We start from the raw sequence: 27811 nt of genomic DNA, 5'->3' as shown, positions 1-27811 counted from the left end.
TCAAAAGCCGCATGTCTTTCGGACGTAGGTTACCGTCCATGCCATCTTCCGCACACTCGCGAACCGCGATGGCTACGGATCTTCGTGTGTCCGGCGTCTGCACCAACGACCAAGTCGTTCTCATGCACTTTCCGCGTCGCGGTCCTCTCCAGTGCTTCTGGGCTCGGCAGTGCTCTCCGCTTTTTCCGGCATCCGGTGACACTTGGCCTCTGGGATCGACGACTTGCCTCTCCAAAACTTTCCTTTTTTGTTTTTTTGAAAAAGAACGCTTTTTGAACGCTTCTGATACAAACTGCGCGAAAACTACCGGAATATCGTTGCTTGATGGTCGAAACACCATCGAGATGAAATACTGTACTTTGGCACGACTGTAACGCAAACACAACATGTACGTCAGAGCAACACGCAAATGATCACGATCGGGTTTCCCTTCAACGGCGAGATATCCGTCTTGTCTCGTGACCGCCAGATATTCCAGGTGCGCCTGTCGAGCGCCGTATAGACAAAATAACAGCAACGTACCACTACATTGCAACGAGATAACGATTCCTTCCCCGCTTTACGATAGACGTGAAACGAGGGGAAAGTTTCCGATGCCGTCAAAAGCTTACCCCCTAGGCGGAAGGTCCCGCGACCTGGACGAGTCTGCCCGGGTCGCGCTTTATGCTTCCTCCAGTGGCAGGTGCTTTCGTGAGACCTGTTCAACTCTTCCGCAACGCAGTTCATTCTGGGTCTAGACGCCGCTTTACTGCGTCTGGGCGTCGCCCTGGTCGCAGTGGACTCCTAGTCTGTTGCTTCGCGCTGCCGCAGACAGTAGGTCTGTCAGCAGCGCTTGCAGGCTCCCAGTTTCATTATGAATGTCGAGTCGAGGTTGAATGAATGACGCCTCGAGCCGACGCCCTCTGTGGTATTGCAGAGCCCCTCTGACTCTCTATGCAGCATCTGCTTGAGCGGTGCAGGCGCTACGGCGAGTGCTCAAGGCAGCCATTCGCCGCTGGATGGAACCTATGAAAAGACCTGTTTATCCGAAAGCAAGTATGGGTAATGGAACTTGAAGGAAAGTGCTTCATGGTGGACGCTTTCCCGAAAGCCATCATAGATTCCGAATTCGGGGATCCATGGTCCCGATGTCATCGTTTCGTGAAGATAAGAATCAGATCCCGACGCACTCTATCCATAAATATCCATTTTATTCCACTGATTTCCCTGCACCTCCGGAGGAACGCTTCAGGTCACCATCCGGGGCGCTGCGCAATGCGGCCCTCAACGCTTCTGCATCGGTCGTTTTCTGATCGTCGCCGCCGTTCCTGCCGTCGCTGATACGCGCAGGTGCGACTGCACCGCCGCATGCCCTCGTCGAACTGATCTCCGGGTCACTTTACAACCTATCGCGCTCTTTTGCTACGAGCGCATAGCATTGCTGTGGCTTGGCGTCTGGTTTTGATATTTTCTAGTTCAGCGTTCCCTGGAGCGTATAGTAACTCGTAGCATCTTGTCACGTGTGCAGAGGCTTGCGCATAGTAGACACGTTTGACGAAGAGAAGTAGTGTACGCTTCACAACCTGAACGCTTCTTCCGTCCAGCGTAGGGTCTGGTAAACATTCCACCGTGCGTTAAATATGGAGATTAGCTTTGTAGCGCCGAGTACCACGTTGCAGAAGCGCTTTTTAGGAACCGGTGTTGCTGTGAAAGCTGGTTCCGTGCAGCCGCTGCACCAGTGGGGCAAGACCTCAGCCTGGGGGCCGCTGGTGCTGCCTTCGAGCAGCCGCCGCTCGCAACAGATGCGCACTCGGTCGGTGATGACTGCTGCGAACGAGCGCCGTAAAGGTACGGGTGCTGCAGTGAACTGGAACGCTGGTGGAAACGGTGTGAATGACGACGGTACGGGCATTCTGGCCGGAGCGCCAGGCGGCCTGTTTACGGCGTCGAAGCCAGAGGACAGGCACATTGTACCTCCAGTGCTAGAAGGACGGAAACTGGTCAAAATTGTATATGTCGTGTTGGAGTCGCAGTACCAGTCGACGCTGACGGCTGCGGTTCGAAAGATCAACGCGAAACAGGAGCACATGGCGGTGGAACTGAGTGGCTATCTCCTGGAGGAGCTTCGAAACGAGGCCAACTACAACGCCTTCAAGCGCGATATTGCGGATGCGAACATTTTCATCGGATCTCTGATTTTTGTCCAAGAGCTTGCCGACAAGGTCGTCGCCGCCGTCGCGCCTGTAAGAGATCGTCTCGATGCATGCGTCGTGTTTCCGTCCTTACCTCCGGTGATGAAACTGAACAAACTCGGGGCTTTTAGTATGGGCCAACTGAACCAGACTGGACAGTCTACGACATCGTTCATCGGGCAGATCATGAAGAAACGGCGAGAACAACAGGGTGCAGACTTCGAGTCCCAAATGCTTCGCTTGCTGCGCACTCTGCCAAAGGTGCTTAAGTACTTGCCGAGCGACAAGGCTCAGGATGCGCGATCGTTTATGCTCTCTTTTCAGTACTGGCTCGGGGGCACTGTAGAGAACCTCGAAAACATGATCTTAATGGTTGCATCCAAGTACGTTCAGGATGTTCAGAGCTTCCAGTTTGAAGTGAAGGATCCGGTCCTGTTTCCGGATGCAGGAATCTGGCATCCTGTGGCACCCAAGATGTTTGAGGACGTCACCGAGTACATACGTTGGTACGACAAGGAGCACGCTCCGCGAGCAAGGCTTGCGAATGATGCGCCCACCATCGGCATCGTACTGCAGCGCTCTCATCTGGTCACCAAAGATGATTGTCACTATGTGTCGTTCATCCAGGAACTGGAGGCCCGTGGAGCGAAAGTAATCCCGATTTTCTCGGGAGCCCTGGATTTCAGCGAGCCAGTGAACCGTTTCTTTTATGCGCTGAATACAGCAGTGCCCCTGGTCGACGTCGTTGTGTCGCTTACGGGATTTGCGCTGGTTGGGGGTCCCGCCAAACAGGACCATCCGCGCGCAGTTGCAGCCCTCAAAGCCCTGAATCGCCCATACATTTGCTCGCTGCCGCTTGTATTCCAGACATTTGATGAGTGGAAGCGAAGCGAGCTCGGACTGCATCCGATTCAGACTGCATTACAGGTTAGTCTGCCTGAGCTGGACGGCGCGATCGAGCCGCTCATCTATGCGGGGCGAGACGGACTCACAGGGCGGAGTATTCCACTGCACGATCGCATTCATTTGCTGGCGTCACGAGCGCTGAAGTGGGCCCAACTTGGACGCATGAAGAACCGCGAGAAGAAGGTTGCAGTCGTCGTGTTCTCGTTTCCACCAGACAAGGGCAATGTCGGTACCGCGGCCTATCTGGACGTGTTCGGCTCGATCCACAAGGTCCTCCAGGCAATGAAGCTGGATGGTTATACCGTCGGTGATATTCCCGAGACTGTTGATGCGTTGATGGAGCGCGTACTGCACGATCGCGAGGCCAAAATCAGCTCGCCTGAACTCAACGTGCTCTATCGAATGCCTGTATCCGAATACGAACGTCTATGTGAGTATCAGCGTTCATTGCAGGAGCACTGGGGTCCGCCTCCCGGTACCCTGAACACCGACGGCACAAATCTGCTGGTCTACGGTGCACAGTTCGGAAATGTCGCCGTGGTCGTGCAACCAAGTTTCGGGTACGAAGGCGACCCTATGCGGCTGCTGTTCTCCAAGTCTGCATCGCCGCATCATGGATTCGCAGCCTGCTATACGTGGTTGCAGAAGATTTTCGACGCGAATGCGGTGATTCATTTTGGAACGCATGGAAGTCTGGAATTTATGCCGGGCAAACAGGTCGGCATGAGTGGAGATTGCTACCCCGACCTTCTCATCGGGGGTCTACCCAACCTCTACTATTATGCCGCGAATAATCCCTCGGAGGCAACCATAGCGAAGCGACGCTCCTACGCCGGAATCATCTCCTACCTTACACCGCCTGCAGAGAACGCCGGCCTCTACAAGGAACTCAAAGAGTGTCAATCGCTTATCCGGGAGTACCAGGAACTGCGTGCGAATGAGTCCAGAGCTGCTGCACTGTGCGCAGCGATCGTCGCAACCGCTCGACAGTGCAACCTCGACCGAGACATTCCCAACTTGCCCGTAGACGGATTCGATCAACTCACGCGTCAAGAGCGGGACCAGGTTATTGGATCGATCTACGCCCGTCTCATGGAGATAGAAGCTCGTTTGTTGCCGATCGGGCTGCATACGATAGGCAAACCACCGACTGCGGCGGAGGCGGTAGCAACACTCGTGAATATCGCCGGTGTCGATCGGCCGGAGAAAGGACTCAAGGCCTTGCCCCGTATTGTAGCCGAGTCTGTTGATCGGGATATTGAGCAGTTGTACCGCTCAACAGCGCTAGACGATGTCGAGCTGTTGGATCGCATTCAGCGTGCGTGCCGCAACGCTGTTGAGCGGGTTGTCTCCAAGTCAGTCAACAAGGATGGACGCATTGATCGCGTGATGGTATCGTTCCTGTCCGAAGCGATCAAACCGACGTATCTGGTGGCGCTCGAGGAGAGCGGCTTTCCCCAGTGCTCAGCACGAGACCTGAAGCCGCTCTTTGAGTACCTTGAGGTCTGCCTAGAGCAGATCATTAAGGATAACGAGCTCGGTTCGCTGATGCAGGCACTCCAAGGACGTTACATCGAACCGGGTCCGGGGGGAGATCCCATCCGGAACCCCGCCGTCGTCCCAACCGGCAAGAACATTCACGCGCTGGATCCGCAGTCGATTCCGACGAGTTCGGCCTTCGCCGAAGCCAAAGTCGTCGTAGAGCGCCTGCTCGAGCGGGAAGCAGCCGCGAACCAAGGTCAAATGCCAGAGACGGTATCGCTGGTACTTTATGGCACAGAGGCGATCAAGTCGTTTGGCCAGAGCATTGCCCAGGTGCTGTGGCTCATTGGGGCACGTCCGGTGCCGGACGCATCGGGACGAGTCAACCGGGTGGAGCTGGTGTCGCTCTCGGAGCTGGGACGCCCACGAATCGATGTGGTCGTCACGGTTAGCGGCATCTTTCGCGATCTGTTGATCAACCAGATGGCGCTGATGGACCAAGCGATCAAGATGGCAGCAGAGGCTGATGAACCGCCCGAGATGAACTACGTGCGCAAGCACGCCCTGGAGCAGGCAGCCGAGGAGAACATCAGTGTACGGGAGGCAGCAACGCGTGTGTTTTCGAATGCATCGGGCAGTTATTCTGCGAACGTTGGCATTGCCATTGAAAATGGAGGATGGACCGATGAACAGCAGCTCCAGGAACAGTACCTCTCTCGCAAATCCTTCGCCTACGATAGTGATCGCCCGGGGGCCATGATTCCCGCGCGGCAGCGCTTCGAGCGGGCGCTCAAAACCGTCGAGGTCACGATGCAGAATCTGGATTCGTCTGAGATCTCCTTGACGGACGTCTCGAATTATGCAGATGGCGCAAACGAGAAGTGGGTTGCCGCCCTTCGGGGTGACAAGCGCAAGCCCCGCTCGTATATCGCGGACTCGACGACGGCGAACGTTGCCGTGCGCAGCCTCGACGAGACCATTCGTCTCGATAGCCGGACCAAACTGCTGAATCCCAAGTGGATCGACGGACTCGTGAACTCTGGTTACGAAGGTGTGCGAGAACTTTCCAAGCGTTTGCGGAACACCATGGCGTTCTCGGTGACCTCGGACGCTGTCGACAACTGGGTCTATGAGAACGCCAACCAGACCTTCTTTGTCGACGAGGCCATGCGGAAGAAGCTCATGGACTCGAATCCCAACAGCTTCCGCTCTATGGTGACAACGATGCTGGAGGCACACGGCCGTGGCTACTGGGAAACCTCCGAGGAGAATATCGAACGCTTGCGGGATCTGTACCGCGAAATCGAAGACCGTATTGAAGGTGTCGATTTCTGAGCACAAGGTGGACTGCGAAACAGCCACGCTGGAGAGTAGGATGTGCGCGCACCGGTTGATGCTGCTGTCATGATGGGTTTTCGGATGCAACGACAATGCTAGCACAACGGATGCCAACTCGTAACAGAGAGATGCTCCGAGTGTTCTGCGTGCCAGCGGTCGAAGCGTTTGCTGGCGAAGCTGATGCACTCTGGGTGCACTGCTGTTTTTTCGTCCAATGATGGGTTTGTTGCTAGCCTCGTGGACACGAGAGCGCTTCCAGAGGCAACGACGACGACGACGACGACTGGAACGCTGTATGTATGGTGATGCCGTCCATACACGGCCGCTCGGGCATGGAAGCGTATCGCTAGTTGCTGGCTCGCAGTTGCATGCTTGCGATCACAAGGAGCGACCTGCGAGGGTTTCCGCCTCCTCCTCCTCCTCCTCCTCCTCCTCCTCCTCCTCTTCTTGTTCTTCTGGCTCGTTGCGTTGGCAATGTCGAGTGTTCGGCAAGCGAGCGCCGTGCCATGGAGACGCATGGAGGATTCGCCCATCATGACCGCGAAAGCGGCACGTTGGAGAGGCGGGCGCGCTTGTCGATACTGAGGTGGCGAAGCGCATTGTATCGGACCTGGGTCGTGCTGAGGAAGCATCGAGGCCTGGTATCGAGAATTTCGCGGAAAGTTTATTGGAAAAATCAAACAAGGCGATGGAAGGTTCAAAAGGTATGTCGAGTAGATGAATTTGATAAATGTGAGTTGGATAGGCAAAGTTCTCGCATCCAAACCAATTCCGGTTTCCAGGCTATCCGGTGTTTGCCAAATGACCGGGTAGAGTGTGCGCAAATAAGGGAACCACATGCTGCCCCAGTTCTGGATACCGGCTTGTTCACGAGTACTTCCCTGACGTACCCGCTGGCTAGCATGATGAAAAATCGGATGCACTGCGGATGCTGTAAAAGCGATTCATGGACGCATGATGCAGTTTGGAAGCGCATAGAGCACTTCCACGGCTGTTGATGCAACCCCTATGTTTCACTGCTTTTCGTGGTGCGGACGCGGCGCTCGTGTCTCTCATCCATAAGAACGACTAGCGTTCGTTCTGCGTTTGTGGGGCGCGTCCGGCGAAGCGCGGTTCCAGCGCTGGTTGCACGTTTGCTGACCTCGACGTTGAACGCGTTTTGACGGTTTGAAGCGCTTCGCAGCCGGACTGATGCCGCGGAGCTGCGGCTTTGTAGCGCTCTGGACCGCGCTCGAGCCGGCCCGGGCACGGTGCAAACGCACACGCCCCTTGAACAGTTTATGTGCGCGATTACACGTTACAATCCTGGCTCAGGGTAAGAGCAAGTTCCAGTGGATCGAGGAAGGTTTCCGGGAATACACGAAGCGACTCGCTCCGTTTGTTACCGTGGAGCAGGTCTGGGTGCGCGACGAGGAGGCCCTTGTCAAACGGACTCGACAGGAACGTGCCAGCAGCAGCGGTCAAGTGGTTGCCCTTGATGCCCAGCGCGGAAAGGTATACACAAGTGAGGAGTTTGCAGAGGTTTTCATGAGGCAGATGGAACAAGGCGGCTCCCGCGTCACGTTCGTGATAGGCGGCGCCTCGGGTCTGCCACAAGCAGTCTACCAGCATGCCCACGAATTATTGAGCTTGTCTACGCTGACGTTTACCCATCAACTAGCTCGACTTGTGTTGATGGAACAAATTTATCGGGCTATTGAGATTTACAACCATACGCCCTATCACAAGTAGGGTGCGTATCCCGTATCCATCTCGGGTAGCGATCGCGTCCAGCCTCGACAAGCCCTGGACTGCGGGGCAAGCACGGGGTTCCGCGCGAGCCGGCACTGCCGCCGCCAACTCCACCACGCCCGGCGCGCAAGCGACATACACACTCACACACAAGTATTCAGGGACGTCAATATGACAGGTGTGCAGGCTCATGCGTGAGCTTCCCCAGTCGTGTCTGGCTCCGGTTTCGCAGCCTTCAGACGGACTAGCGCGAGAAGGGCAATCGCGTTCAGCCCTGCCGCCGCGAAGAAAACGGAGCGGTTCGTAAATCGATCCACATAAGCGAGAATAAGAACCACCAGCAAATTCATCGGCACCCGAAACAGATTCATAACTGCGGCTCGACATTCCTCAGGGATGAGGATACCTCGCAGGCACCCCATGGCTGGAAAATAGAGGCCACACGTGACTTCGAAGCCGATCATGGCAAGATAAGCTGCGCTCCAGTGGAGGCGATCGCCGACTGCGGCAACCACAAAACTGCATATACTGATCGCCACAAGGATTTGCATAAGCCAAAGCACCGCGTTGTTCATGGTTTTCACGGCGGATGCGTCCTTTTCTTCGCGTGTGATGCGCCGAAGGATGCGATCGAAGAGAACGCTACCAAGCATCAGCGCAACCATGAACGTCGAAAAGATCATCCCATGCGGAATGGGATTCGTGGGATTCTCTTGAGCGCCCTGTAGCGCCGGCGTCCATAAAAACACGAAAATATACATTGCTGCTTCAAAACAGGATTGGAGAATCCCCAGCCAGCGCATTTTCGAGTCGCGGAGTGTGTGCCTCAGCGCTCGCTGGAGTCCTCGGCTGACGTGCTCACCCCGCATGCCGTAGTTTTCGGTCCAGTTGTGATGGATCAGGACAGCAACAAGCACCAGGACGCCAATGGCCACGTCAAAGGGCGCCACAAAGCCAAATGGTCCCGCCACCAACCCCGCAAGCTGTCCACATAAGATGGCCACGAGACCATTACCAAAAGATGCTCGCGAAAACGACTCGCTCAACCATTCCGCCGGAAAGCCTCGTGATTCGTGCTCATTCACGTACCATGCCTCAAACACAGAGAAAAGCAGCGACGTCGCCATGCCACCGAGTAAACGACCGACGAGCAGCACACCAAAGTGAGGAAAATGCTTCGTCAGACAGGAGACTGTGTAAAACGCACAGTACACCAAGGCGAGACGCTTTCTCCCAAAGTTGTCAGCCAGTGCTCCAGCATACGTACCTAGAACCATACTTGAACCGAAACCAGCGATGAATAGGGCTGCAATTTCGTGCTTTGAAAACCCGTAGGCATCATAGAGCGCATACACCATGGGCCCCTGCAGCCAGTCCGCTGCTACAGCAAGGAAGTACACACTTAGGTACGTGCGTTGAAACGAGCAAAAACCTAACCGTTGTGTCTTTATTTGATCATCAGCACCAGATTCATCAACAACATTTCGTTGTTCTTTACGAATGATGAGCTTTTGGATTGACAACGCTGCAGACGACTTGTCCACTTGCAGCGCTGTGAGTGTCAAGCATAACGTGAGGAACGTCAGCAGGTACACGAGATCCATGGCGTGTGAAAGCCACGGAATCCGAGAGGCCTCTCCCTAGGACACCACGGACGGCGCTCAGGGTATCACGACGTGAGGTTCAGGTGCAACCAAACTCGATCTAGCTCAAAAATACGTAACGAAACTGCAACCAAAACCAACAGCGCAGCAGAATATCGCGTTGGTTCGTAGAAACTAGCGTCGCGTACGAGATTACCGGTGCAGCAGCAGCAGCAGCAGCATCGCATGGCGTGCGTTCGCCGTCACGCGCAACACTCGATTTCAGCACGGCTGGGTTCCACGCGCGTGGATGCCTGCGTTGCAACGCTTTCTCGCAATTTATAGGAGAAGCGTTCCAAGTGCGCTAAGTCTCTAAAGTACAGAACCCAAGGCGACGGTGTGGGCATGGAAGGCGGAGAGCCTGCGGGCTTGGTGTCGCCGTGTGCCTGAAAAAAAGAAAAATCCGCTTGTTGCCTATCATCGAGCGAAGAAGCGCAAATGACGAAGGAGAAGAAACATAGCGGCTATGGGCGAGAAAAAGTGTTCGCACGTCGAGACGACGACGAGAGTTTCGTGGTAAACGGGGCACGAGTTCGAGGAACCTTGGATTAATGTGTTCAAACAGCGGCAATAAACGGATGTCGTTCGTGTGCCAAGACTTCCCGCTACCATCAATATCAGGAAATGTGGAGTATTGAAGAGGAAACCTGCAGAGCTGACGCGATCGAAGCTTGTGAGGTAGCGTCTGATGCTCGAAGTGTACAAGCAGAAACTGAAATCGATAGCATTCTGGAAGTCAGAAAAGGCTGGGAGGCGTCTGCATTGGGTAGATATACTTCTAGTCCATGGACGTTAAACTTTTTTTTTGTTTTACTGACTAGCCTAGCATGCGTGCTTATGACCATGCATCCTAAGTTTTATGTGCAGAGCACGAGGCTAAGTTTTCAGAGGATATCGAAACGGATTCCAGGTGCGGCACTCACGGAATTTTTCCATCATGGCGGGTTCTCCGCTGAACGCGCGCATGATCCATATGTGAAGCACTGGATACAGTGCAGCGAATCATGCGCAAATATTGATAAACCCCGTTATCCGAAAAGTGCGACATGCAACGCGTGTGCTGTGCACCGCGACACCGATGCCTCACTGGAGGTTCTGGGTGACTTCGTTTGGGGTCAAACCATGTCAGAGATCCTATTTTGTTTCATTGCACGGATGGCTTTGAAAGGAAGCCTGTTGCCGTCAAACAAGGGTCATCTGTATGGCCGTCTCATGATCATGCGTTCTTCCAGCGCTCTCAGCGGTGTTTTGGAGTCATCAACGCAGGCCTGTGTCACTGCTGTTGCGCGTAGTACGAGGAAGTCATCATCGCGTGTGCTAGAGTGATCCCGTTCATCACATGCGATCGCAGCATTGGTGAAGCAGACTTCGCCGAAGGCATGCCTCTTTCAGCGCTACGTCTGCACTGCATTGGAGCTGAACGGGACGTTGCCGCGACGCCAGCTGCTGCATCCCGAGGATTCCACGCACGCATGATCCCATGTAGTCAATCTCCCTTGCTGTTTGGATGGTATCGCTCGCGAATGTACCACATTGGATCCGGATCGGATTCAGGGGTGAAATCGCGTGCCCTTCACACCGGAGGCCTCCTGATGCGAAATACCGACGGGCGTTGCCGCGAGCGTAGCCCCGGTTACGCAGGCAGCGCTAGGCATGCGATGCTCGTGGATTTGTTTGACGGTGGGGCAGGGCAAGCGCAGGTCGAGTCCGCGTATGGGACGCATACCGCAACTGCCTGAACCGTGCGCATCAGCCGTAAAGCCAACCAACCAATCAGACAGCCAGAGTATGGCGACTGCATGTGCAGAACGGACACTATGAGCCCTCTTTATATCGGTGTGGTGCAAAGCGGCGAGTAGGAACCAGAGCAATCGTACTGGCCATTCGATTCCGGTCATCGTCGCCGGACAAGCGCTACACACGCGAATCGACCCAGCCACGTGATCGACGGAGGAAACGTGAGCGACAGAGTCACGAGTGCTGCGATGCTGGATCGCTTCCGTCACGTGCTCGCCTACGCACATAACGGTGCCCGAGTCGCTGGTGATATGGATCAAAATCACCCAGCCCCGAAAGAGAATGACGCGCAAGCTCGATCACCGCGGTCGTACAAGCACTGTGGCTAGTTTTTTGCGCAGCGCGGATTCTCCCATGATCGGGTGCACAGCACATATGGGACTCAGCAATGAGCCCGGTTTCACGCGCATGGTATCTGGGAAACATGCTGAACGCAGAATCAGGCAGCTCGAGCTATTCGATCGAGATACGTGGTGTGGTTTTCTCTACGCCCGTCCACATGGAAGATAAGGCACAACGTCCGCGGCTAGCGAGCGCATCGACCTGCCTGCCGCATACGAAACGCCACTTGTGTACTCATCAAACACGAAGCATTCGCGAGGCATGCATGTCCAGGCGGTACCTGCTTGGGCTAGGCGCCTGCCTTTATGGGCCTCGAGCATTTATCTGGACAACATAGGGCGTGTCATCATTGACGATCCAGTACTGCATGGATCCATGCAGGTCAAAAGCGCGTATGCTCGTGTAGCTACGGGCCAGTGTACCCGCTGATTTCCTTGAGCTCATCGAGGGATTTCTTTCCCGGATACAGCTCCCCGCGGATTTCCCACGTTGGATATCCCGGAACGTGCCGCTTTCTGCACAGATTCATTTTTCCGTTCACCCCGTACTTGGAACATTCTATGTACTCGATGTGAGAGAAGGCTTCGCGGCCGAAAAGCTCTTTTTGTGCGTGGCAGTGCTCGCACCAGTACGCACCGTACATTCGGGCGCCCAGGGACCTGAGGTGTTTCGCGAGCGCCACAGCCGACTCAGAAGAATGGCTTTCGATTGGTGGCGGCGCATACAGCTCACTCGCGGAAACCGTAGCTGTCACTCGCATACTCCACTGTGCAGCTGCGTAGGCAGCTGCTGCACTTGAAAGCGAAAGCACAGTGGAGCATCCGGCGACCCAGAAGAGTCGGCTCCATCTTCGATAACGTTCACCTTGATAAAAAGCATTCTCGATCGCACAGGCGAGCGTAAAGAGGATGACGGAGCTCGCGGCGGAGAATATGCACCACGGGCAAACTGCTTGCAGTTCGAAGACCAGCAACCATACAAGGTAGCCGCTGAATACCAGCATAAAGGTCGACGCACCAAACATAAGATCTTGGTACGATATCCCCTGCAGTCGAACTTGTCGCCCAAACAATCGGAAAGATATTGCATCGAGCGGGATAGCGTCGACGGCATCGGCCACTGGAGCAGTACCGTTCTGCGCACTAGCCCCGGATGTCATTCTGGACACTCTTTCCCGCCGAGCCTGAAACGTAAAGAATGCAAGAAGGGAATAGGTTAGCGCCCCGAAAAAAGTCAGGGGAATGCCCAATAAACTAGCATATGGACTCGAGAGAACGTCACTGCAGCCGCGCATAGCGCAGGTCACCTCGCTGCGCAGTACCTTCCACAGCGTTAAGAGGGTGGTCTCGACCGCGCCTGCGCTTGCCACCCATAACGATGCGTCATACAGACGCACCGGCGAAATGCTCCATCGGTCCCGCAAACCTTGTATACTAGAGCGCGCCATGCGTCGTGTAAGGCGACCCTGCGTTCGCCTATACGACCAGAAACATAGCCGCGTGTGCGCTGCCAGGCCGCACGCCTGCACCGTTCCCTGGACCCACGACGGCGAGTCGCATCGTCCATCATTTATCTGCGTTTTAAAGCGAGACTCAAGGCAAATGGCTGTTCTAGATCTTCGCTCTCCGCTTTTAAAAGTGGGTGCACTGGTTCGAGGGCACGTCGTCGTCGTCAGCGACTCTTTCCTCCTGACGCCTGCTGAGGGTTTTTCACCTTGGATACCGTTCGCAACTCCTCCACCGCAATTCAAAGCAGTTACAAACGCCTCCTTGTAGACACTCGACTGCCCCATGCCTCCTTCAGTAGTGCAGCTAATCTCCGTAACCAACCCGGCTGTAACCTACGGGAATTCTGCGTCGCTGAACAACCCCTGAAGCATGGACGCAAACGCGCTGCCTCTCCGCACCCACCGTGGATGATTGCGCGTGCGCATCCCAGCAGCAGCAGCAGCAGCAGCAGCGGCCTCGTGTCCATGAACGCGATGCCCGGGCCGGTGACTGCGTCGTCGACGCCGCGATACCCGCCCGTCGCGCGCGCGCGCACACACACACACACGCAATTCAGGGGCGGCAGCGTATCGCTGCTGCGATTGTGCGCGACGGGGGTGCGCGGCGCGCCGGCAGGCAGACAGGCAGGCAGGCAGGCAGGCAGGCAGCCAGGCAGACAGGCAGGCAGCCAGGCAGGCAGGCAGGCAGGCAGGCAGGCAGGCAGCCAGGCAGGCAGGCAGCCAGGCAGGCAGGCAGGCGCGCTGTGATCCAGGCTTTCGGGTAGCACGCCGGCGCCGCCGGGCACTTGTACCTGCATCGAGCACCTTGACTGCGAGATTCTTTGGTGGTGGTGGTAGTAGTGGTAGTGCTTTTCGCTTCGACGGAAGAGTTGCGGTGCGTACGAGCAGCCTCTAGGGCGGTGCGGTGTACGCGGATAGTCTAAAACGTGAAGGTTTTGTAAAGGATTGGACGCAGCTGGCCAACATCTACCTTTGGGTGCGATCGTGACGAAAGCTATTGCTGGAAACTCGTCGACTCCCTGGGACTCGTGGCCGCACGACACGTTTCTCGGGTGTACCGTTCTCTCGTGTGTTTGTGTTTGTTTGCGCACGACCACTCCTACGGCTGCTGCTACTGATGCTGCTGCTGACCGGGATGTGGTGTCGTTCTGGATCGAGCGGCGGAGGTCGTGACGGACTCGGTCTTGGCTGGGCTCAGTGCGCTCAGCCGCGTGCGCGTGTGCGCACTCATCACCATCGCCCTGCAACTGCGTTCTGCCTTCCGGTCTACTGGCGCTGGCGTGGCCTCTCAGCAGAACCTGTCGCGCTTTCTTCTTTCGATACCGGGAAGTGGAATCACGGAAAGCGTCGCTCGACTATTCGCAATCGAATACAACGCACAAGCCGACGTGCCGCGTTCGAGTACGCCTCCGAGTCTCTGCTTAGGCAGCCTTGCATGCACGTTGACCAAGGCCGGAAGGATGCGTTAGATCAACCTACCGCTGGTTTGAACATCCAGATCTACGACACCACACTCCGCGACGGCACCCAGGGCGAAGGTATATCGCTCTCCTGCCAAGATAAATTGCGCATCGCTGCGGAGCTTGATGCGAAACTTGGCGTGGCGTATATCGAAGCTGGTTGGCCCGGATCCAATCCCAAGGACGAACAATTCTTCCTGCGGGCAAAGCAGGAACTGTTGCCGCGCATGCGTAACGCAAAGTTGGTGGCTTTCGGTGCAACGCGACACAAAGGGACTCCCTGCGACGCGGACCCGCAACTAGGGTCGCTGCTGCGCGCTGAAACGCCCACCGTAACCATAGTCGCCAAGACCTGGGATTTTCAGGTTCTGCAGGTGCTCGGCACGAGTCTGGATGAAAACATCCGGATGATTCGGGACACCGTCTCGTATCTCAAAGCAGCTGGACGGGAGGTCATGCTCGACGCAGAGCACTTTTTCGATGCCTATGAAGCGAACGCTTCGTACGCGATGCAGTGCTTGGAAGCGGCAGTAGAGGCCGGCGCAGACGTCCTTGTGCTTTGCGACACGAATGGCGCTGCTACACCCTGGGTCGTCGAAAATGTTATGCGTGTGGTGCAGTCTCGATTTGAGTCGTCACCTGGTGTTCGTTTGGGTATCCATTGCCATAACGATATGGAACTGGCGGTAGCGAATTCCATTGCAGCTGTGCGCGGGGGCGCCACGCTGCTCCAAGGCTGCGTCAACGGCTACGGTGAGCGTACTGGCAATGCCAACCTCATGTCGATTATCCCGATCTTGCAGCTGCGACTGGGGTATTCCGTAGTAGCCTCAACGACGCACTTGCAGAATTTGACGGCAGTGTCTCGCTTCGTGGACGAAATTGCGAATCGCCCGCACGTTCCATGGCGTGCATTCGTTGGTGAGAGCGCTTTTGCGCACAAAGGCGGTCTCCACGTGGCCGCTATGCTGAAAGACCCTCGCAGCTACCAGTTCATTGATCCCGCTTTGGTGGGCAATCGGCCACGAGTACTCGTTAGCGAACTCAGCGGACGCGGTAACATTCAATCGAAACTGCGCTCCTTGAACCTCGCCTTTGATGAACGCGATCCGGTTTGGAAGGCGCGTATTACCAAGATACTCGAGCGTATCAAGGCGCTGGAGAACAAGGGATTCACGTTCGAAGGCGCCGAGGCATCGCTAGCGATGATGTGGCGTCGAGCGGTTCCCAATTATGTGGCGCCGTTCGAACTTGTCGATTTTTCCGTCTTCACTGGTAACAAACGCGTTTTGTATGTGAACCAGGAGGGTTGTTTTACACCCGAAGACCCAGAGGATGCTGAAGATAGCTGGTTTTCGGAACCGCTTGCCCGATCGCTCTCGGAAGGCGCCCGCGATGGTACTGCGGCACCGGTAACGGGTGGTCCACTATTCGTAACACCTCTGCCGAGCGCTCAGATACCCGAAAGAAATAGCCGTAGGGCACTTGCTCGAGATCCCTCTGTGGCCGTCTGGCGGAACGAGACGCACACCCATGCTGTTGTGAAGGTACTCGTGCATGGTGCTGCACCAACGCTCGAGTGTGCGGAAGGCAACGGCCCGGTAGACGCGGTCAACGCGGCAATGCGTCGAGCGCTTCTGGGATCGTTCCCCGAGCTCGAGCATATCAGTCTAGAAGACTACAAAGTCAGGATCTTGGACTCGGAATCGGCGACAGCCGCAACCACTAGAGTCTTGGTTTCTTTCCATGACCGAAAACGCGGTCTACGATTTACGACCGTATCAGCGGATACGAATATTATCGTTGCATCTGTGAATGCCCTGGTAGATGGACTCGAATATGCGCTGCATTTGGATCCGGCTCGAGCGTCACAGGCTGTCGCGTGAAATGCATTCCCAAGAGGGTCATTCGCGTTCAAACATATGCACATGGATGAGGCATGCAGTCATGTGAAGCATATACGATGCAATTGCATAGATCGAGACACACACACATACACACTGTTGAAGTATATGGACATGCGTTCACATGTCGGAAGAATCCAGTGTCGGAGGCATGTAGGATGCATCCGACGCACGTACGCGGGATGCATGAACAGAGGCAGCGTTACGATTCACGTCCAATGACGGTGCGGTTCGGAGGTTGTTTGGCTGCACTTGCGCAGCCAAGTAACCTCCGAAAGACGGATCAGGTAAACGCGCGGATTACCAGTGCTTTCGGGTTCGAGAAACGGGGGGCAGGGCGCTGCCGGCACCGGTTGCGGCCGGGAGCGATGCTTCTCAGCCGAAGCTGGTCACCGAGTCGACATCGGGGCCACGATACCGCGCCAAGCCACACGACTTGTGCAATGTATCCCATGAAGCATGCCACACACTCACACACACTGAACAACCGGATTTTACCCTGACTGCTAGGATGAGAGGTGCGCTGCGCTGACGGGCGTATCCGCACTCTGCTCAGTCGCCGTGCTCCCGTTATCGCTACTTGAAGTTGTAGGGTTTTTCGGTGTCTGGTCCGTGCTCTGCGAGTGAGACGACGGGGGACCTCGGCTGCGACGTCGCTGGCGCGAGTAGAAGTAGCGACCGAGGCTATCGAACCAATTCTTCTTCGGACCTGACAGGTCGGCCAGGAACATGTCCTCGTCAGCATTCTGGGCTTCAGCACCATCCGATGGCTGCTCCCCAGTGTCACCCGATATGCTCTCCTTCTCGTGCGCCCCGTGATGCGTTCCAGTACCGCGCGGAATGCGCTGCGGCGCAGAGGCAACTGTCGGACGCTCCCAAAGGACACCGGCATTGCCCGCCTCGGTGGACGCTGCTGCCTTGGTTGCGTCCTCAGCTCCGATGTGCGTTTGCGCGAGCCGATGCTGTATGTCATTGGTCTGATCAGCGGCTTGAACAGGAGCACCACCACCACCACCACCACCAGCACCAGCAGGCACATCGGTTGCATTCGACCACTCTGGTGGAAACCATTGCGGTCGGCGCGTTCGCGTCCGTACCGCTGACGTCGCTTCTGCGTTCGATAATGCAGCTATTGCCGATGACATATCCGCGGCTTTCTCAGCTGCACTTCCAGCGCGCGGGCTCGGAGTTCCGCTTTCGCCCTCGTCGCTATCATTCGCAGATTGTTGTTTCATCTCGCGCTCGCGAATTTCGAGCTGCCGGTAGAAGACACGCTCTAAACTCGGTTGCTCACTCGCTAGAATCGCTCGCAAAGAGTCCGAATCACCCCAACCGAGATCAACTAAAGACTGCAGGATCGCAGGAACTGGATCCAGCACCGGCTCTCGATACAACGGCGCCGCTGGTTCCAGCGACTGCGGTATGGTTCTCGATTCCCTGGCGTCAGCGCCTTCAGCTGTTGCCCCATCGCTTGCGGTCGATTGCGAGTGATGTGGTCCGCTACCTTTCTCGCCCTTCCCCAGATACCAGGGATGCGCTTTGATGCCTTCGACGGTAATTCGCCGCTTCGGGTCCACTGTGAGCATGCAGTGGATCAGAGAGCGGAGCTGAGGAGGCAGATAACTCGGCAGATGGTATAGCCCACATCTCACTTTTTGCAGCAACCTCTGCAGATTATCATCATCGAATGGCAACTTACCCGTAACCAGCGCGTACAGAATCACACCGCAACTCCAGACATCGCTTTCAAAACCACTGTACATTTCACCACTGATAATCTCCGGTGCGGCGTAATGAGGCGACCCGCAACTTGTTTCCAGCATACTCCCCGGCGGCAGCATACTTGCCATCCCAAAATCAGCTATTTTGATTCGATGTTCCTTATCCAGCAAGAGGTTCTCTGGTTTCAAGTCACGGTGAACGATGTATCGCTGGTGACAGTAGTCGACGCCCTCGATTATCTGACGAAAAAATAGCCGCGCCTCGTCTGGTTCGAGGCTCCCTCGCTTGACCAGATAGTCGAAGAGCTCGCCACCGTCCGCGTACTCTGTTACCAGGAAAAGGTGCGTATTCGTTTCAAAGACTTCGAGCAGGCGCAGCACATTAGGATGGTCGCACAGTTTCATAACAGCGATCTCGCGCTGCATCTTCTTCTTTAGCGACTCCTTTCGCTCAATGAACTCTTTTCGGATCACTTTTATTGCAACTAGTTCACCAGTTTCCACGTGAACACCCAGCTTAACTTTGCCAGTAGAGCCGACGCCCAGTGTTCGGCCAAGGCTGTAGGGTCCGATCATAGGGCCGAGGCTCATGCCGGCGTGCGCCCTTGGAATCGAGCGCGTAGCCACATTCGCGCCCTGGGACGAGGCACCATCTTCCTCAGCCTGATCCCGCACAAAAAGCTCTGCAGATGAACTCGACATGCTCTGGAACGCTCTAAACAAACGGGTCTTTGTGAACTCAGGCGCAACGCTCACCGTTGGTACTGGGCGCAGCGCTGTCGTCCCGGCAATGCACAGCAATCACTGCTGGGGCGTGTGCGTGCCTCGAAGCGCTGCGCACGCATGCACGCACGCACGCACGCACGCATGCACGCACGCATACAGCGTTAACACGCAGCGCGCATGCGCCTTGCGTATCTCGAGGGCGATGTTCGCCAGATCACAGCGTGCGCGGCACGGATGTTTGTGTGTCGCGGATCGGTGAGGAATCCCATCGATACGTGCGTGCTGCGCTCGAACAGCTGGTGACCAGGGATGCGCCTGCCGTTCCTCCACGGATGGTGTGGTGAATCCCGACACGCAGGGCATCGGCTCTACGGGTCATAAGGGCACGCTTCATTTTCTCCTTTGGACGCCATGTATAGAGGGGATACTTTGCGATGTTCGCGTAGACCTTGGATCTGCAAGGTCTGTTGCGGCGCTTTATGGCGTTATCCGTCGCATGTATCGCGGTACAGGCAGCGATTTCGATACACGTGCTGGCTTCTCACTGCTATGATAAGCATTTCATGGGGCATGCGAGGCGTTGCAGGATCTACGGTACGTGCCGTGTACGCATGTAAGGATCAAATGGAGCGTGCACTGCGCTGGATGGCGCGCAGTCCGCGAGCGACGTCGACCACTAGGTCTCTGCGCTGGCAAAGCTGGGCGCGTGACTCGATCACGATTTCGGGACGCAGACGCCGTCTAGAATGTGTCATGCCTTTGCGGGACGCATGCTGTAGCTGGCAGTCGTACAGCAGACGCTGAGACCTCTCCAGCATCATGGGTGCACCTGCGCCCGCCTGAGGCTCCATATCATCCGAGCTGGTCTCGTGTGTGTGTGTGTGTGGTGTCATTGATGCCCTGAGAATACAATCGCACCAGGTGGGAACAGATGCCGATTTGGTAGCGATACACAAGTGTCTTGGTTTCTGTCGGTTCGCCGCGTCCCAGAGGAGCGTTATTTGAGAGTCATCGCTTCCAGTCGTACATGACAAAGAGACATCATTCCTGTGCGCGATGCTTCAGCAACTGTAGCAGCCGCCACGGATACACTTATCTGAGACTGGTGCGCGCACGGAAACTTCTACGCAAACCGCTTGCTTCAGTGTCGAGCGTTGCCGTGCAGAGCGTGCAAGCACCTCGCTACTCGAATCGATTGCCGAGCATCCGGCATGTCGTTCATCTGGAGACGCTGGCGCCGATGTAAACAGGTTGCGTATCGCGGCCGGGAGGCATCCTAACGCAGTCACTGGAGTCTGTAGCGGCCACCAGAGACGCCCCTGTACATGAAATGAACCAGGCGTCGAGCGCTACGCACGCTGGACCTGAAAGGACAACTCACATGCAAATGTGGGCGTTCCACACCAGAGAAAAGTGTGTTGCGGGCCGTGTCCCAGACGCAAGCAGGGTCCATCAATTTTCCGACCAGTAACGCCCGTGCATCCAGTAGATCTCTGGACAGGCTCCATAATCGCACGCGGAATAAACATCGAATTTCCGTGTCTCTGGCATCTGCGTGCGCATCAATCGATGTGCATTTAGATTACATGTGAAGCACCTAAAACAGCTGACAGACTCAAGAAATATGAGCAGCAGTGTGCATACTCGGGGCACCTCTGCGTCCAACAGCGTCACCGATGGCATTGTTCCAGCGCTGCGATGCATCGGTGCGAGAGCCAGGCGCTATTCCAGAATCCCTCTTCAAGAAAATGGCCGCGGGACTCGGCACAGAGGCGGAATAGTACGCGACATGGACAACTCTGTAGAACAAAGGCGCGCCGAGTATCTGAAGGAAGCATCCTTTTGGACTGTCTTTTGGCACGGATACCATTTTCTCGTGGCGGTGAGAAAACCGCCGCCCGTTGCAGTGGTACATGATGATCCGTGAATCGAACGAGGTGTATAATCCAAATGCGGTATAGCCTTACAACTGAATTCGGTTTACTCACGATGCAATGTGCCGTATAGATTGCTCACGATTTGCCTTTAGGATATATTCTTTACTGAAGAATGTAAGGAGGACTGCATTCCTCTTCGGTTATTCATACGACCGTACTCATGTGGTTTAGGAACACTGAAAGAAAGAAAGATATGCGTTCCGCGAAAAACAAACCGACACTCTCAAAGCGCGCTTGATGTCAATGGCGGGAAACGATCCTTTGAACAGGTAACGGAGAGCAAATGCGACAATCGTCGCATCCAAGGCCATTTCCGTTCCGGTGCACCTTATTCGTATGGTCCTGAAATCACTCGGAAACAGTCGCAAAAAAAGAGTCCTCGTTCATTCACAGCCATCTTTCACCGAGGTCGCAACGACAGCGTTCCTGGAATGTCGCGATCGTTATGACGCACAGCGATGTTGGTATTTTGTTTCAGTCAATGGGACTTGCTTCGGACGAAAGTGTCGGAGCGTACATGGGGATTCGCGGCGAGGAAGCATGTTGTATGTACGATCGAACTCGAATAGAACGACGACATCCTCTGTTCGAGCGGCAATGGATTCATTTCGTGGCCTCGGTTTCGCTCGTGGAGAAGGCTCAAACGACGGCACGCACTTTGTCCAATCATTGAAGACTATTCCTCGATGTCTAACGACGTCCTTCTACTGGACAACGTGGCGTTTCACCATCCCCCGTGCGTTTGGGCTTTTGCTGATTCTTTCCGGGGTAGATCTGCTTTTCATTCTCACATGCTCTGCGTGATTCAACCCAATAAAGCGGAGTGATTTCTATCGTGAAATATAATGATCGCTACACAGAGTGATTCGCTGAAGTGTTCAGCACACGGTGACACCTGGACACGTGTCGTCTTTCTTCTTCCAGTCGCTCTCCCTCGGGGACGGTCCTCACCTAAGGCCATAAACAATTTCATTGCTTTCAAAGAAACCTAAAATCCGAGGGATGAGCTGGGGCGCACACTTCAGAAATTCGAGATGGAGAAAAGCCAGCGGAGTGCCTCAACGATAGAAAAGCAGGTGGCGCTTACAGAGCAGAAAACGGCACAGCGGGCACGAGTTCTCGCAATTCTCGCATTCATGAGTTCCACCAGCGACAATCAACACATGGAATTCTCTAGCCGGGGCTTTAATACCGCCATCAATATCAGGCGATGTGCAGTGCTGAAGAAAAGACCTGCGGAGCTGATGCTAGCCATCTTCGTGGGGCAGCCTTCCAGTCTCGAAGTTTGCCAGGACAAACTGAAACCGACTGCAGTCTGCGGGTCAACAAAACCGGAGAAGCGCCAGTGAGTGGGTATCAGTTTACGCGCTCGAGCTGACGCACTCTGGGGCGCGCCAGAGTCGTTCTGTCTCCGTGCTGCATCCGCACCGACGGTACGGGCGCTATATCGCGGACGATTACGCCAGGCACGCGGCACACGATAGTACGTATGAGACGACTAGTATATCCGAGATGAAGTATAGAATATTGAACCTGGAAGTAGTTGGATCAATGGATGCTTTACCGCGCGCTGATATCAGGCGCACCGTCGAGGAACGCTGGCCTATGTCAACATCTCGTGAAATCGAGAAAAAATGAAAAAAATGCTCGTGGTTGTACCAACCGCCGCCCAAGTACATAGCGCTCCAGGCCTTCGCCGTGCCTTCAAGGACGCGTGCCAAGTACGTAAGTATGCGATGAAGTCGTTCCGCTGCCAGTTGGGCGTTCTTTCCAGGCCCGAGGGCAGCGCTGTTTGCCAGTTAGGGAAGACAAAAGTCGTGGCTGCGGTATTCGGACCGCGGCCGCCCCAGGGGAGCACCGACACCGACACTGAGCTGGCAACCGTGGTCGTGGAGTACCGCCAGGGGCTCTCAAGCCGCCCGTTATCAATACAGACGCTAGAATCAGATACGATATCCACTGGACTCCAGTTTGCCGGTGGAGAATCGGACGAGCAGCGCTGGGCACCCTCGCGCGGACGCGCTACGCTCAGCGAAACGGAGCGAAGGTTCGCAGCGGCGCTAACGCGCTCCCTCGAGTGTGTCATCGCTCGCACTGAATACCCACGACTACAGTTCTGGGTATATATCTGGGTTCTGGAGGAGGGTGGCAGTGAACTTGCGCTTGCAACAACCGCGGCCTGGGCCGCTTGTCTAGATGCCGGGGTCGCGCTCGTTGATGCACTTGTCGGCGTCTCTGTCGCCGTTAACGCGACACCGGGGTATGCAGGCACAGAGCAGACCTGCATCGCTTTTCCAACATCGGAAGAGGAAGCCAGCGCCCACGAAGGGCGTCTATGGGTTGCTCTGTTGCCGAATCTGGGCCTAACTGCAGATCTGCAGTGGCGTGGTGCCACGAGCCAACGACGTCGGGATGACAGCACAGTCGACGATATTCGTGCTCCGGAGAGCTTCTCAAAGGCATTTTGCTGTGCGCAACAGGCTGCAGTTGCTATGTATCCCATTCTGCGCGAGCAACTTGTGGCACAGCTTGGCGAGAAGAAGCCATCAGCAACGAGTGCTTGGTTCACAGCGTGATTGGTGCCACGACATCGCGCCTGGAGGGCGTATATACTTCCTCCGGTTCGAAATGGGACGGATTCGGTACGCAGATCATGTCCGAAATACCTTCATGCCGTTTATCCTGGAGTCATGCTGAGTCTGACCCGTTGCCCATTCGTCCGGCGCACGAACGCGCAGACTGGCTCCGGTGCGTACGGTTTGCCGCTACGCACGTAAAACTGTGAAGCTGTCGCCGCCAGACGGGCCGCTGGTCCTGGGTCGAAGGACCTGAATCGGCCTGTTTTTTTTGGTCGGAGTCGTGATCTCCTGAACCCACGGGCATCGTAGACGTCTCAGGTGGAGGTGGTGTGACCTCCACCAAAAGGCCGGAACCTGTTCACGCGAACACAGCACGTGACAAAGCAGTCCTTCACTGGCAAGTTTTTCTTTTAGCCCCAAAGTGACAAACTAGCAAAAGTGCCCGTGCGTTATTGGTTGAGGACTTTGTTGTTGGCTCTAGCACCACTGAAGCATCGGCACTGGAGCGACGTGTTGTTGTTCGGCATCGTATCTTGGTGAATCGGGGCTTGATTCGGAGACCACGCTACCTGTTGGAAGCGCTGACGATGCAACCGGATCATCAGCGATTTGGGTCTGTTTTATGGAGCGCTTGCACATGGCCTTGTGAGAGCACTGCGCATCCGGCAGCGTCATCACAGATATTTTCGTCTTTGGTGGAACGCTTGTACCTGGCGATCTCTGATTCATCGTCGTCTAAGGGCGATCATGTAAACTCGTCGCAAAACGTCCGCTCAGCGACTCCATATTCAGTCACGAAGGTGAGATTCGAGCCCTGCCTGCCATTAATAGCTCCCACTCGCCTTGCGTTTCGTCACGTATCTGGACAACGCCCGCCACTTAGTCCGCGCAATGACGTTTACGATGAATGCCTATCTCTCTGAAAAGCTGTTCGAATTTCCGTGACATGGTGCCGCAGCATCCACCAGAATGTACCCTTTTGCGGAAAAAAATGCCCGTAGTCTGGTGAAGAGCTCGCCTGCTCCATGACCATATTCATGTCGCAGCACTCGCACCGCAGCGTTCCATGCGCTCGGTTGAAGCGCTGCCCGCAAAACACGACCCTGGGCTCTGCATACGAGCTCGAGATGCCAGTGAATACTGCTCGGTTGCTGTTCACTGAGAACCCGATCTCTGCATATGTACAGTCTCTACATCACTGCAGCGTTGCGCAAACTGGACTAGGTGTCCCAGCGGATTGCTGCGCTTCATCCAAGGCACTCGATCGATCTGGTTACCTGCCGAATACCGTACCTTTTGCAGTCGCCATATGAAGAGAGGATGGCTTCAGCATACGCTCAGCATTGCCTGCTCGAGGTCCTTATCCATGTGCGGATTTCGGGATTGCACGTTTTTCGAAAAACGAAAGCGCAAGCCACGAATATCTTCTTGGAAAATGAAAGCAGCCACGTGCCAAACAGCGCGCTGCTTCGACATTAACAGTGAAAGCAGCGCGCATCTTTCCGGGTAATGATCTGGATCACAATGGGACGGCTCAAGCGCTGCCATCCATATCCGTGCATTCGTCAATCGTGCTCCATCATTGGAAGCAAGCCGATATAATCCATCCATATAGGACGATGGACCTGCATTTCTGCATTGCTTCCTGCTTCCGGAGATTTCGATGTCTGTGGCTCAAAGTCATTGCGCGGGAAACCGCTGGTGAAGAAAAGCGCCACCAAGCTATCCGCGTAATCTCTCATAAGAAGCGCTTCAAGCGAATGGTGTTGCATCCATATGTGGCGGAAAATCATTGGAGGCCTCGGAGAGTCATCGCTTTTTAGCGGAGCGCTCCGGTAGGTCCTGGAAGGAACCTCCGCGGCGCACACAGCTCCGGGTACGACGGCCACGGGTGTTGGACCCTGCGCGACTCGTCGTCGATGACGCGGGCTCTGCCGCACCCACGGATTCTTTCGATAAAGTAGGTGACGGTGATGGGCTCGACTCTTCCTGAGGCAGTGGTTGGCGTTCACGAAGGAGGCGTTCTATCACACGAGTTGCGGCCTCGACCCGCATGAGCGCTGCAGCAAGCTGGGCCTGTGTCTGTGCGAGTGCCTCGGAGAGTTCGTTCCGCTCTTTGAGCAGGGCCTCTATCTGTTGGTTCCCCTCGTGTCCGATCCGGAGCTCTGTTTGATCATTCACATTCTTTGCCATCAAGAGCCTGAAGATATGCGTAGCTCGCTGCGCGAGCTGCTAGCTCACAGCGTACCGCAACAGCGACACGCCTACGTGTGTGAGTTTTCCTTGCAGGTCTTTAGCGAACCTTTCGCGATGAACTTGCCTTGGTGGTACTTCTTTCGTTAGAGTCGGTGCGTGGCTGTCGAGACTTGGCCTTATGTCTAGCTGGCTCGAAAACACACGCCAGAAAACCTGGTCAGAAAATGGTGTTCCGCGATAGCTGCGCTGATCGTTGAAGCGCTTCTAAGGTCATGGTCGTGCGCTGCGCCCTGAACCCATGTCTAGCGCGAGGATACCAGTCAGGCTTTCTGCCGGCAGAGAGAGCAGATGAACACAGAGCTGATCCTGAAATCACGGTGAATACGGCCGAGTCAGCTAAAGCAGTCCAGTTTGTCGGTTACAGAGCGTAGCGCAGCGAACGGGTTTGGAGCTGGGGGCGCGAGGCTGGAGCTTCTCTTTAAGGTCAAAGTGCCAAGCGTGGTAGTTGTCAACGCCGGCAGCGTTCCGGGCTTGCTAGCGTCAACTCGCCGAAACCAACCTGTGCACTAGCTAGCGACCAGTAAACAGTCGGTGGAGGATGCTCTTGTCCAGTTGCTCTGCTCTGTTTTTTACGAGAGCAGCGGCCGGCTGAGCTGCTCGCAACATTCGAAGCACGATAGCTAGGGAATCAGGGATATCAGGTCCAGCGGTTACATATTGTAAAGCAAATGAATGAGTTCAGGCTAGGTAAGATTTTCAAGCAGCTATATGCGCTACTCCTTTTAAAGAACCGTGGGTCTAGCGCGAATAGACGAAGCGTATTTTATCGATGACGCGTCGCCACATCCTCGCCTGACACATCTTGATCCTATGGCGTTGTCGTCCGAATATCTTGTTTCAGGCTCGTCGTCGCAGACCAGCTTTGGACAATCCGAATCGTAGCTCCCATATTGCTAGCCTGCATCCATGTCAGAATAAGAAATGGAACGGGTTCAGTAACTCGTGTATGCATACTAAAGTTCCGGGTCTCCTCTGTGTGTCGTCATCATCAGCTTCGTGCGAACTTTTGCCATGACTGCTTCGTTTTATTCTCTCGGATCACCGGCTTTAAATATGCTGGTCGCTCGTCTCCGTCCCGCTTCGTGATAAGCAGTTGCAGGATGCTGATGTCAGCGTTCAAGCTCCGTTTTCGTAGCTTCGATCTGTTTTCAACGCATTTCATGCAGAGGCGGAAGTTGCGATCTATATTTCGCTTGTTTTTTTTCATCTCCTTTGTATGCATGCTCGGTGAACCCTTGGCAGTGGTGGCAGTTGACTGTGATCAGGTGTTCCCATCTGTCCATAAAAGGTCCTCCTCCGAGTTCCGCCATGTGGCCCACAAACGCTTACTTTACCGCACGTTACATTCCCTCGACGGGTGCCTGACGATAGGTTGGGCGCGCTTTCTGCATCGGCGTCTGGTGCCGCACCCCGCGTTCTGCGGCCTCCTCTAATCGCTACGTTCGGCAAGTACTCGGTCGGCTGCACTTGCGAGCGCACGCAACACGGTTCGGTAGAGGATGTGCAGGGCATGGCGTTGCCCGTGATGAAACACAGCACGGGAAGGAATATCCAGGCCGGGGAGCACGTCGAGCAATGTCGATGCTTCTAGGTTCCCTTTGTGCAAGGCAGTGACGTACGCTGCACTCGACGCGCTCGCTCCGATGACTCATGTCCGGGCCCGACGCGCATTTCCAGGCAAACAGAAGAGATGGAAGCACCGGGCAGCATCTGCCTTGAGAGATACCCAAGTGCTGTTGGAGGCCATTTCATCGATGACCACGAAGGTACCCAGATTTATCCTTCGAGCCGGATCGATTATTTAGCGTCAGAAGTTGACTCACATTTCGGCGTAAGCAGGTGCGAATGCTGTCAAGATACGATATCGTGGATGTTTTCTCGTCAATAAGGCGACCCGAATTGCAGCGTCCAAGAGATGCCTTGAAACAGAACGAAAGAGGAACTTGGAAAATGCATGATTTGAACATGCCATACCCGTACGGAAAGGAGCAGACTGGACGCTTGTACATTAAAATCTGATAGTGATCTCAGGTATTTCACGAACTCTTGTAGGGGTACGTTGCGGATCATCTTGATTCTGTTGTGTTCATCATTTCCAGCAGCAGAGATCCAAAGAAGCCATTCGTAAATGACGACCATGACTCCCTATAACTACACATGAATCCATAAGCCCGTATTGACGTACTCCGAATAGCGATGCTTTACGTCTAGGAAAAGGTTCGGAAACAAAATCGAAAAGCAAGATCAGTGCGATCAGTTCAGAGTGACACGTTCATTGGATACGAGCCTACAAGAGCGCGACGTGGCGAGC

The 27811-nt window shown here is 55.2% G+C and overlaps 8 protein-coding genes across 8 annotated transcripts, besides 1 other annotated feature; 4 read left to right on the top strand and 4 right to left on the bottom strand.

Annotated features, from left to right (window-relative positions):
• Window positions 1-1097: part of a sequence feature (repetitive element) that runs on past the window's edge.
• Window positions 1098-1619: 522 nt separating this feature from the next.
• On the top strand, window positions 1620-5894 carry CYME_CMO212C (magnesium chelatase subunit H; the record flags this gene model as incomplete). The annotated part of the gene is made up of 1 exon (XM_005537544.1): window positions 1620-5894. The coding sequence occupies one exon, from the start codon at window positions 1620-1622 to the stop codon at window positions 5892-5894; it is 4275 nt and encodes a 1424-aa protein (XP_005537601.1).
• A 1194-nt stretch (window positions 5895-7088) lies between these two features.
• CYME_CMO211C (hypothetical protein, conserved) lies at window positions 7089-7628 on the top strand (the record flags this gene model as incomplete). Its single annotated transcript, XM_005537543.1, has 1 exon — window positions 7089-7628. One exon carries the CDS (start codon window positions 7089-7091, stop codon window positions 7626-7628), a length of 540 nt encoding a protein of 179 aa, XP_005537600.1.
• A 188-nt stretch (window positions 7629-7816) lies between these two features.
• CYME_CMO210C (hypothetical protein, conserved) lies at window positions 7817-9232 on the bottom strand (the record flags this gene model as incomplete). Its single annotated transcript, XM_005537542.1, has 1 exon — window positions 7817-9232. The coding sequence occupies one exon, from the start codon at window positions 9230-9232 to the stop codon at window positions 7817-7819; it is 1416 nt and encodes a 471-aa protein (XP_005537599.1).
• A 2584-nt stretch (window positions 9233-11816) lies between these two features.
• Window positions 11817-13202, bottom strand: CYME_CMO209C (hypothetical protein, conserved; the record flags this gene model as incomplete). Its single annotated transcript, XM_005537541.1, has 1 exon — window positions 11817-13202. One exon carries the CDS (start codon window positions 13200-13202, stop codon window positions 11817-11819), a length of 1386 nt encoding a protein of 461 aa, XP_005537598.1.
• Window positions 13203-14034: 832 nt separating this feature from the next.
• CYME_CMO208C (2-isopropylmalate synthase) lies at window positions 14035-16263 on the top strand (the record flags this gene model as incomplete). The annotated part of the gene is made up of 1 exon (XM_005537540.1): window positions 14035-16263. One exon carries the CDS (start codon window positions 14035-14037, stop codon window positions 16261-16263), a length of 2229 nt encoding a protein of 742 aa, XP_005537597.1.
• A 524-nt stretch (window positions 16264-16787) lies between these two features.
• On the bottom strand, window positions 16788-18704 carry CYME_CMO207C (GIN4-like protein kinase; the record flags this gene model as incomplete). The annotated part of the gene is made up of 1 exon (XM_005537539.1): window positions 16788-18704. The coding sequence occupies one exon, from the start codon at window positions 18702-18704 to the stop codon at window positions 16788-16790; it is 1917 nt and encodes a 638-aa protein (XP_005537596.1).
• A 3595-nt stretch (window positions 18705-22299) lies between these two features.
• On the top strand, window positions 22300-23241 carry CYME_CMO206C (similar to ribosomal RNA processing exonuclease RRP41; the record flags this gene model as incomplete). The annotated part of the gene is made up of 1 exon (XM_005537538.1): window positions 22300-23241. The coding sequence occupies one exon, from the start codon at window positions 22300-22302 to the stop codon at window positions 23239-23241; it is 942 nt and encodes a 313-aa protein (XP_005537595.1).
• A 1812-nt stretch (window positions 23242-25053) lies between these two features.
• CYME_CMO205C (hypothetical protein) lies at window positions 25054-25437 on the bottom strand (the record flags this gene model as incomplete). The annotated part of the gene is made up of 1 exon (XM_005537537.1): window positions 25054-25437. One exon carries the CDS (start codon window positions 25435-25437, stop codon window positions 25054-25056), a length of 384 nt encoding a protein of 127 aa, XP_005537594.1.
• Between the last annotated feature and the right edge of the window lie 2374 nt (window positions 25438-27811).

This window comes from Cyanidioschyzon merolae, chromosome 15 (assembly GCF_000091205.1).
Source record: "Cyanidioschyzon merolae strain 10D DNA, chromosome 15, complete genome".
In the NCBI taxonomy this organism is placed as follows: Eukaryota; Rhodophyta; class Bangiophyceae; order Cyanidiales; family Cyanidiaceae; genus Cyanidioschyzon; species Cyanidioschyzon merolae.
This window is presented reverse-complemented; position numbering and strand designations above follow the sequence as displayed.